The sequence below is a fragment of the Etheostoma spectabile genome, unplaced genomic scaffold (genome assembly GCF_008692095.1).
Source record: "Etheostoma spectabile isolate EspeVRDwgs_2016 unplaced genomic scaffold, UIUC_Espe_1.0 scaffold00018250, whole genome shotgun sequence".
NCBI lineage: Eukaryota > Metazoa > Chordata > Actinopteri > Perciformes > Percidae > Etheostoma > Etheostoma spectabile.
In genome coordinates, this window is record NW_022604179.1 from 649,977 (window position 1) to 660,689 (window position 10,713).

Sequence of the window (10,713 nt, forward strand, 5' to 3'; positions counted from 1 at the left end):
TTGTGGTACTTCATTGAAAAACATGGCACTCGAGTCATTAGCTCATTTAGTTTGGGAATATAAGACTAGAAGTTAGTGAGGATCAAGCATTAGTGCATTATTGCTGGGTGGAGCTTCCTAGACATGAATACATGGGAAACACTTTTGCTGTGGTTTGCTCACATTTCCCTTATGTGCAAAAAAGTCTTAAATTGGCAGCTTCACACCACATCTCTTAACCACAGGAAGCAGTGTTATTAAGGAAAAATTAAACATTAATTCTCTGCCAATCTGAAATTTCTTCAAGAATCTAATATGGTTTGAGTGACAATGTTAACCAGCCTCATCTAAATTAAATAAATCAAAACCATAAACTTGTGATTCCATAAAGGATATGACACACATGTTCACTTTTGTAATTTGAGCACAAACAGCTGCTGCATGTCCCTGCTTGGTGCATTTGTAGGTTTTTATGTTAATCAATGCAGATGGAATGTGAATCATTCTTATTAAATTTCCCAACGCAACATTCACTGACCAACACAACAGCTCAGATTAGGGTAACAACAACCTCCTTGTTGCACACCAAACCTAAACCTAGTGTACTACAACCTTTTCAGCAGTGGGGGAAAGTTAGTTGAGTTCACTCTAGTACTCTACTTAAGTACAATTTTGAAATGCACATTGCTAGATACATTGAGTAAATAGAAAGGGACGCTGGTAAGAGAGCTGCAGGCAGAAAATCTAAGGGTTGGCAATGCAGACAAGGTTTGGGCTTCACTAGTGTCATCCAGCACAGTCACATCCAAGAACACCTTGTCCATACCATGATGCGTATTAAATGTATTAAATGTATGATTTTATGAAAAGAAATGTTGCCAAATTAGTCTTGATTTGCATTGTACAGTAGTGGTTAGCATCAATTAGTGCATGTATGTCGAAGAGATGTGAAAAGGGATCTGTTGTTTGCATGTGCCTTTAGAAATGTATGAATATGGGACAAATACTCACCACAGTCCCATCAGCAGTCAAAATATCTGCTGTGATAAAAGGTCTATGAGCAACTGGTCAGAGTGGATAGATAAAATAGACTTACATTGCTTACAATTATTATATCATGTTTAAGAAAGTTCATAGTATGTTATGTATATGTTGATGATAGAATTATAGGTGCTTTCAAATTTCAAATTCATTGCTCAATGAATGAATGTTTAGAAGTTAAAAAAATTGTCCCACACTGACAGTATCCAATAGTCTGTGTTGTATATTTTGTCAGGTTGTCTCAACTCTTCTTGGAAACTATATGATGCTGAAACTGCATGAAATACAAACTCCAGAGGTCTCATGCTCATCACATCTCTATCAACCTAATTTTACACCTTAGTGATAGAAAACGTTTTTGCACTCTTTCCTACTGTACTGCAAAACAATATGAATGAATAAAGTTCTATATTATCTTATATTCAGTCTTCAGTATCTTTGGGTTTGTGGCAAAAAATAATGATTATTTTGTGGGTTGAGCAGTTGGCTACTTAGCTGTCCAACTTGCTTTTGTGATGATGATACTAATTTGACATGGGGATTGGCAGAGCCAATGTATATTGTAATTAAGTGTGGTGAGTATAGATTTTTATTGTAGCCTACGTTCACTAAATTTCCCTTATCACTTCACGTTTTCACAAAATACACATAAGCCATAAAGCTCACATGAACATACTTGATAGGCCTTGTTGTCATCGATGAGCTTCAGGTCTTGACATGCGCCCGCCATGGTGCTATCTGAATTTTAAAGCAAACAATCTATTTTTTGTAACTGCCCACAGCTTCTAAATGAACTCGTTTCTCCTGCGAGAGGATGATCTTTGACTTCTCCGTGGCATGCTCTGAGGGCGAAGTGAAGGCGGAGTGAAGGCGGTGTTAAAGACAGTTTGGTCCCCTTGGCTCTCCGTAGATCACAGCCTGGGCGTCGACAGTACTTGATTGCTGCTGCTGCTGCGTAGGAAAAACACCTCTTCACCAAGAGAGCTCGGAGGTGTCTATTACATAAACGAAAACGTAGCAAATATCAAACGTACAAAATGCATTCAGTGACGCTGGAAATCAGTGGTTCGCCACGGAAACGGACGTTATCTCGGGGACTTAGCGAGGATGAGTCGCTCCGCTGCATAATAAAAGAGGTGAACAGCGAGAAAAGAAAAAGTTTGTTTAGAGCTAGCTGTAACGTACATCTGCAAACTGCTAACGTTACCGCGTAGTGTTGGATTCTTTAAAAAACAACAACACACATTTAACGTTAGTAATGTAGCTAGCTAGTCAGTGTGAATGTCAGTCTTTTTGTTAACTGTTTAATACCGACCAACGGTTGAACTCGTTTGGTATCAGGCCTGTAACGTTAGCGTCAGTTCACTTCCTCATTATAAGCTAGCTCACGTTAGCTTGTTGTGTTTCTGACTGTATGCGTTGCTTGGCTGTTTCACCTACCCGAGGTGTGGTTTTGTCTCCATATCAGACCGAGAGTTCATCCAGGCGTCTGACACGAAGCGACAGCCGAGCAGGATTCCTGAAGAAGAGGAGTGACAGTCAGGTAGGACTGAGCCAGATAATATGAACATGAGCCAGGAGTGGACAGAAAAATCGAAACACCTGGACGTTGAATTGTTAAAGTAGCTAACTATATTGACATACTCAATGCTTACTTAAGCATTATGCTTACAGTGGTGTTACTTGTGGTTGAGTATTTCCGTTGTATGATACTTTATACTAGTTCTATTCAACTAACGTTACATTTTATTTCATACATTTCCAAAGCAGTGTCTAGTTGTGGTCCCTTGTTACGGTTTAGATGTCTATGAGTTGTTAGCAGTTCCATCAAAAGTGATTTTATATCATAGTTTTGTTTGAATAACTGTTTGAGGCCAAAGAGATCAAAATTATACAATATTTCACACTAAAAGAAAAGATTAGGAACAAGTAAAAAAAACACAACAAATGTGTGTATCAGAACATTGTTTCTTTGTTTGTTTTTTTCCCTTCTACTTCAGTAAGCATTTCCTGGCCCCTCAGATTTATCTTGTGGCTCTTTAGAGTGACCCCATAGGTCAGGAACCACTTGACTTAACTAGCTCATGGCTTCAATAGTAAAATGCTGCTTGCATATTAATGTTATTGACAATCTAATGTCAAATATTATGCATAATGATATATCAGTGTGAGTATTTTTTACTTTTGATTACGTACAGTACATTTTGGTGATAATGCTTATGTACTTTTACATGAGTTCATTTTTAATGAAGAACCTGTCTTGTTATGGAGTGTTTTTAAATTTTTTGTATTAGTACTTTTGGTAAAAGATCTGAATACATTTTTTTGCACTTAAAACAGACATAAACTGGAGCTAAGTTCTGATATAGTCAAATCAAGACGGTTTTAAAAAATTATTTACAGAAAATCCAAACTTACATTCAGTCAACTTGTCGGGACAGTGTGTTCCTGTCAGGACATTGGATCCAAAGCTTAAATTGATTTTTATCCTTGTGTATCTTTGAGATGTAATTGCCACTGAAAATGTTTTTTGTTATTATACTTATTAATTACATGCTATGTTTTGAGAGCTGTTATCAAGCATGGTGCTGTACAGTATTTAGATGAGATCACAAACTTTGATAGCTATTATTTCAGTGTACCAAAGTGTGTGACTTGTCAGACACTGTAGCGATAGAGAATGAACTACAGGAGAATAAAATAATATCAAAGGGTCGACCAGTTACAGTCTACAAGGGTTGGTGCTTTTTAGATAGACCGATACACTACAGTTTCTGTTATCACGGCTATTAAAAGTAAATACCATGGAGGCACCATTTTTGGTAACAGCTGCTATCAAAACAAAGTATGTGATTAGGTTTGGTTAATGATTCTCTTATGGTCCTTGTTAAAAAGCTTTTCTTTTCTATCTCCTAGAACTAATAGGCCTTTTTTACAGCAAACATTTAACTTTCACTAGTGAGAAAAGCATAGGTGTTTTTAGGTCCAAGTAAGTCATGGCATTGTGACAACAACTGAAGCTGTTCATCGTATTCAGTCATCATTTATTATTTACACCTGTTTTTCCTACTGTGACATGTCAAAATGTCTTCAGTGGAAAAAGGCCTGCCAACTGAAACTAGGAGCTGTTGTACACAGCATTGTCAACAGTAGTGAAGAAGCTAACAGAAACAAACTACTAAAATTAATTGAAGCAGCAAAAAATATTCAATACTCCTTATTTACACAACAATCTCAACAATAGTAAAGATTTTGAACATTGCTTTTCTTAATTTGACCAGAGGCGGCACCAGAGATTTTATTTTGCTGGTGATATGTGGTTGCTCGACGTTTCCGTGCAGGTGCTCTGAAATTTAGAGTTTGCCTTGACACACGTAGCTTACACACATGTGCAAAGATACGCACCCACCTCCGCAGTGGTTTACTGATACAACAGCACCATGAAATTCTAATTAGCCCACCAAACATATTTCAAATATCAGCCAACTAGCCCGGTTTCATTACAGAATCATTACCGCGGCTTTCATACAGTATCTTGCGTTTGCAAAAGAGTAATGCAGCAGACAAAGTACACCACACACAGCCAACTACACACAAAAACATACACGTGTGCATGCTCACACAGCATTCATACTTGCATACATAGTAGCAAAAGTGTAATGTGTGCTGCACCCATTGGCTAAATAGTTTCACCTGTGTTTGCTTCATGTTTTTATTCTAATTTTAAATCTAATTTTATTTTTATTCTTGTTTTATTAATGTATTTATTCATTTTTAAATATAAATTATAGTATTAACACATTAACAAAAATATTTTTTTATAAATAAACCACAGCAATTTCTTGGGGGTGCTATGGGAATCCTAGGGGTAACTACCGCACCCCCAAGCCCCTCCTCTAATGATCAGACTCTTACACAAGCCAACACCACAGTCTTGCAGCATCTGGTACTTTATGAAGCTTACAGTCATTTAATTTGTGAATTCATTCTTTGGTCCATGCTATTATTAGCTTGTAATTTGTTGTACAAGTCATGTTGTTATTATTTTGTGCAGACAAGAGGAGCAAAGAAGGAAAAAAAAAAATCCTATGGCCTTTTAGAACACGCTTGTCTGTTTTTGTTTTCAGCAGTCTGACCAGGACATCTTAATGGGACTCCCAGAAATGGTGAGTACTTCTTACTGTTATTATAATTAAGACGATTGTCACTATTTAAAGACTTTTTCACCTCCTAGTTCTACTAGATCACCGAAGTGATGCATAGTCCTTTACATATGGAGGAATCGTTGTGCTTCCAGAAGATGCCTCCCACCAATGCCTATGAGAGCATATTAAACACTTCCACCCACTAACTGGCATGCTCTCCTCTTAAGTTGCCCACACTGATTTGTCAATGTGTTTGTGTTGAAGCTGGAGCTGCAGGCCAACTATGATGAGGTGGTGCAGGAGCTGCGTGGGCTGGAGGTTGAGCGAGAGACTCTGTTGTTCCAGGTGGACTTCCTGCAGGACACTCTGGAGGGTGTGGAGGAGCTGCTGGCCGAAGCCCAGAGGGAGGCTGGACATGCAAGATTGGTATGTCGAGGCCTCACCCACACTGGAAACTTAGTTTTATGTCTCTTGTTGTGCTTAGAGCTGTAACAATTCAAAATTTTGCCGTACAAATAATTGTCTTGGAAGTAATTGCAATTAACGATATAATTGTCTCTTTCTGTGAAATTTAAAAATATTTATTTATGTATTTACTTTCAAACTAAGTTTGGAATGACTCCCAGAATACATCTTTTGGTTATATCATTATTTGTCCCAGATGATGTTATAACATAAGTAGACAGCTTAAGAAGTAAACCACGCCTCTTTATTAAAATATAAATACCTCTTAGCACCTTAGCTAAAGTTAGCAATTAATTGCAGTTAAACAAAGAAATGGCGATTACTTCAAAAATATTGCAATTAGACAATTATTGAATAATTGTTACAGGCCTAATTGTGCTGTGTGTTTATTGTAGTTTTGTATGTGTGTGTCGGTGTGTTATAAATAAAGCTTTAGGTAGTTATTTTACTTCCGCGATATATAGATGTCTTTTAGTCTTTGTCCTCTCTAATGAGAAGTTTGTTTTTGTTCCTTGTTGTAATAAAGTATGACACTAACAAGTTGATTTTTATTTTTTTGCATTTTTAGGAGTTGGAACAAGAGAGAGAGGCCAAGAGTAAACTGGAGAGCACGGTCTGCTCTCTAATGCAAGAGGTGGAGAAATTAAAAGAGGTAATGTGACAATTAACAGTACAGACATTCAAGAGGCACAGGGTTTTTGAATTCATTGATGGATCTAAAGTCTTATGCAACCTGTAACATAATTAATAATAATAATAATAATTTAAGGAGCGTGATCACTTCCTATTCAAATCAATCCCTTATGGTGTCTGTTCACTGGAAATATCATACACAGGGTTTTTCCTGCATAGAGGAAATTTTGACCCACGTGACACATTTTTCCAGTCAGCTGCCATCAGCAGTCGGCATTGCTTCGATGTGTTCTGAGGTACTTTTTTTGGCCAACTAGGGGTAGGATGTTTCCACCATATATACATTTAATTTGATCAGAATGCAGGAAATGAAATGTTTGATGTTCAAAAATGAATACTTAAAATTTAAATCACTGCATTTATAGCATTGAAATTGTAACATTTACCTGACTTTATATGGTTTGTGGAAACTTCCAGAAGCTGATTTCGAGTAGTGTAATTTTAAAGATTTTTAGATTTTAAAAAGCAAGGATCCAATAAAAAAAAAACCTGCATTCAGGTTGTTCAAATTTAACTGGTCACTTGAAGTTAAATCTAAAAGTGATGTAAAGTCAAAAACATCTGCCCTTCGGGAAGTTCCAATGAAGGGAACTACTCAAATACATATCTAAATGAACTGATGTTTGTTATTTAACAGTAGCGATTTCATTTCACAATCATGTATTGGGTTACTTATAAAAATATTTTTTCATAGCTTTTCTTTGCTTCAATATTGGTCGGGATGGCATTAAATTGACAAGCAAATTTAAATAAAATAGTGACAAAATAGCAAATGCAACTACATCTGAAAGGGCACTTAATTTACTTTACGGACAATTTCTCTTGGCAGGAGCGGTATAACAAACCATCTGCTCCAGCGAACGAGCATTCAGGGTTTGACGAGGTAACAAGACTGGAACGCCAAATGAAAAATGATGCAAAGGAATTGATGGAAGACTCCTCGTTGTATGAACCTCATGGCAGTGAAAGCAGAGGTAAAGCGTCGGAGGATGAGGGACAGAGTGAAGGGACAGACCTGATAAAGCTGCGGAAGTTGGGAAATAAGCCCCTGGGCCACATGCCCTCTCTTGCAGTGGACAACCCATTTTCTGTAGATGGGGTCCTGCAGAGGCCTTATGAAAATGACGTCAAGGACGGACAAGATCCTTCTTCTGACAGGGCCGACTCGGACAGCATCAGTGCCTACGAGGATGCGTCTGCTGAGACTCCAGAGCAGGACCGGCTGTTTCCGGGTAACGCAAACACTTGTGAGCTGCCTTATGATTCAGAGAAAAGCTCTACTAACAACTCCATGGTCAATGACGGGGACAATCAAAACCCCAAAAACCCTGACGCTTGTCTTGTGTCGTAATCTGTTTTATTTTCTACTGGGCAAGAAGTCAAATTATTGATCATTGATGATTTGGTGGTAATTCAAGAGCTCTTTGATTTGCAGCGTACCCCCATCTGATATTTGTGTTCTTAGAGAAAAATTCAGAGTTGTAATTCATGCTCCAGCTTCTCAAATGTGAGGATTTGCTGCTTTTCTTTGACAATAGATAGATAGATAGATAGATAGATAGATAGATAGATAGATAGATAGATAGATAGATAGATAGATTTGGAATGCTGGTGGGAATTTGAAGACACTGTAATAATTTTCCACTAGTTTTCGACATTTTATAACTAAATGATTAATCAGTTAATCTGCAGCTTGATTGATAATGAAAATAATGGTTTATTGCAGCCCTGTTTGTACAACACTGTAGCAGAATTGTAAGTTTCAGTTATTAATTCAGAACAAAGAAACTCAGGATCCAGGTTGTTGACTAGCTAGGAATTCCACTAATGACTACGTAATATTTGCCATTAATTTCTTTTTAATATCTATCTTAACTTCTTTTTGTAACACATCGCTAGACATGGAAAATAGTCTGTGCAGCTTTGACCTTTTACCTCTTTTAATAAGGTGTATCTGCATACCAACAGCTGCCAGTAAACACAGTGAGCTCTGTAAGTATATAGACAGGGACTATTGATGTTTTGGCTCCAGTCACAGTAGAAGGTTGGGAATTTCGAGAGGTAGTCAATCACAGTTGTTAACTGCATTTAAAGTGCATATTTGACGTGGCTGTCCTCACCGTACAGAAAGTGTAAGACTTGTGACTTATCCCTTTTGGAAGCTTAGAGCAGGTACACATAATCCAAAGCAGTTGTTTGTAAACTTTATAAGATACAGATTTTTCAATGAAGGGAAAATGCCATCTATTTGCTGATCTTAACCAGAATATTTATTTTTTTATCTTTCATATACATCCCTTTTTCCTGTTTTTATGTTCAATTTAAGGGAATTGATTTGGCTGCATTTGCACTTTCTAAAGTTCTTGTATTGTGGCATAAATTTGTCCGGTTCAATCAGAAACCACATTCCCTTAACGACCAAACACGCCAGCGAGAAGTTATCAGCTATCCTGCTGCAAGCTGTGTTCTCTGCCTGCACGGTAATGCTGTATGTTTGCACATTTGCAGAGAAACTTGCTGAAATGAGTCTCTTTGGGTGTCTATGATTGCTGTAAACCTTTTATATTTAATCGTGATTGTTTACGTTTTTTGTTTTTTTTACAAGGTTACATTTCTTTCATGCTTGATGCTAGAACAGACCCTTTCACCTCATTTGTGATAGTTTGCATGAGCACCTAAGAATGTATATTGATTTCTGAACTCCACATGAATTGATCAGTGTCATTTATTAGAACATTTGCACACAGTACACCTATATAAAATAGTACTTTGATCTAAGGTATTTACTGCAATGATTGGTGTTTTGAAGGGGTTTGCAAATAATGTATTGTTCTGTCATTTCCTGGTCTTAAAGGTGGTTCTTCAGCAAAGTTCCCTAATAACTTCAGTTTTAATGGAACATATAGGACACTAAATGAAAATCACAATTTGATATCTGATTCACAAAAGTGGAACAATATTAACACATTTGTGGGAATTTGAAACTGAGGTAGAATGTTTGCAGTGCCTCATTTAGCTGCTTATTTTATGTGTTTAAGGCAGTGGGTTAATTAGAGCCCGACCGACATATCAGCGGGCCGATAGGCTATCTGTATCGGCATTTATAGTGGCTTATTAAAAAAAAAGTATACATATATTTTTAAATATTCATCAGAATCATTTATAATGACATGATTCTGGTAAATGAATATTTAAAAAAAAATACGATGGTCAACCATGTTATGAGTTTTGCTGTTGCATAGTTTGTCCACCAGAGGGCACTCTACAACGTCTCTTTTGGCAACTCTGATTATTTTTTAAATTTGGTTAATGTTTTTGTTCAAAGGACTTGAGTTTCATATCTTAAGTTTGTATTTTTATACATTTTGTTTTTGTTCTGTTGTGCCAATTATTCAAATTATTATATTTTAGTGAGAACTCATAAATAACTAATATTAGGCTAATCTGTTTATGTGTTATGCATTTCTGTATTCCTTTTTTTAAAATATATCAGATTTTTAAATAATCAAATATTTGAATTAGTATCGGCCTTAAAAGTCATTTATCGGTCGGGCTCTAGTGTTAATGTTTGTATTGCCTCTTTTGTATTATCTTTAACACACTGAGTCCTTACTTTTTTTCACAAAAGGAGCTGAAAGGAGGTTTCTGTTACTGTAGCGCTGTGTAGTGCCACAGTGGCCAGTTCTTAAAAACTTGCTGCCATCAATTCATTTTAGGTTCCAGATTTCCTTTCAGGTCAAAGGATTTGGTTTGTTGTATTGAACCAGTAAAGTTACTGACTTCAAATGTTCCTCATCATTTTAAACTCACCGGAGCTGTAAGCATTTTAAGCAAACAGCAGTGACTTTGACAATTTATCAAGTAATCCAATTGGATTGGGTTTATTTTCCTCAACAATGCAAACAATATGTTCTTACTGTAATTTGATGTTTTATGGGTCTAGATATTTTTTCTTGTCTTGAGCTGTGTATAAAATGTTGAGATGTAATGGTAAATTACATACATTTATACTTGTATTGAGAAATACATTCCTGACTTATCAAAATAAAAAGCGTGAATAATGCTGATATCATTTATTTTTACCTATATTTATGACGTGATAAGGAAATCACCATCAGCCGCAGCTTTAAAACTAAACCCCTGTAAGCATACAATGAAACCAATGGTAAAAAAACTGTTAAATGTCAGGGTCTAATTTCTTATGGTTATGGGTAGATACTGTAAATGTCATAGCATGCTTTATGTAAACTTAAAGGGGACATATGAAAAACATTCTTTTTCATAATACAAAACAAAACATTGGATTCAGCAATTTCAGATGCTCCCTTTTCTATTTCACATGCAGGCTCATTAGTCTGGCAGACACACATCAAGATGTTGGGTCTGGGAA

The 10,713-nt window shown here is 36.5% G+C and overlaps 1 protein-coding gene and 1 long non-coding RNA gene across 3 annotated transcripts; one reads left to right on the top strand and one right to left on the bottom strand.

Moving 5' to 3' along the window:
• Positions 1 to 29: 29 nt before the first annotated feature.
• On the bottom strand, positions 30 to 10,099 carry LOC116679822 (uncharacterized). Its single transcript, XR_004329515.1, has 3 exons — positions 10,017 to 10,099; positions 1,816 to 1,821; positions 30 to 41 (listed from the first exon to the last, which is right to left on the bottom strand). It is a non-coding gene; the product is annotated as an uncharacterized LOC116679822 (long non-coding RNA).
• Positions 1,904 to 7,694, top strand: LOC116679821 (leucine-rich repeat flightless-interacting protein 1). Of its 2 annotated transcripts, none has more exons than XM_032509284.1 (6): positions 1,904 to 2,156; positions 2,489 to 2,563; positions 5,148 to 5,186; positions 5,430 to 5,591; positions 6,199 to 6,282; positions 7,153 to 7,694. In XM_032509284.1, exons 1-6 carry the CDS (start codon positions 2,058 to 2,060, stop codon positions 7,672 to 7,674), a joined length of 981 nt encoding a protein of 326 aa, XP_032365175.1. In that variant the 5' UTR covers positions 1,904 to 2,057; the 3' UTR covers positions 7,675 to 7,694. The 2 variants fall into 2 exon arrangements, with proteins under 2 accessions (XP_032365175.1, XP_032365176.1); XM_032509285.1 differs by having other exon boundaries at positions 5,151 to 5,186.
• Positions 10,100 to 10,713: the final 614 nt, after the last annotated feature.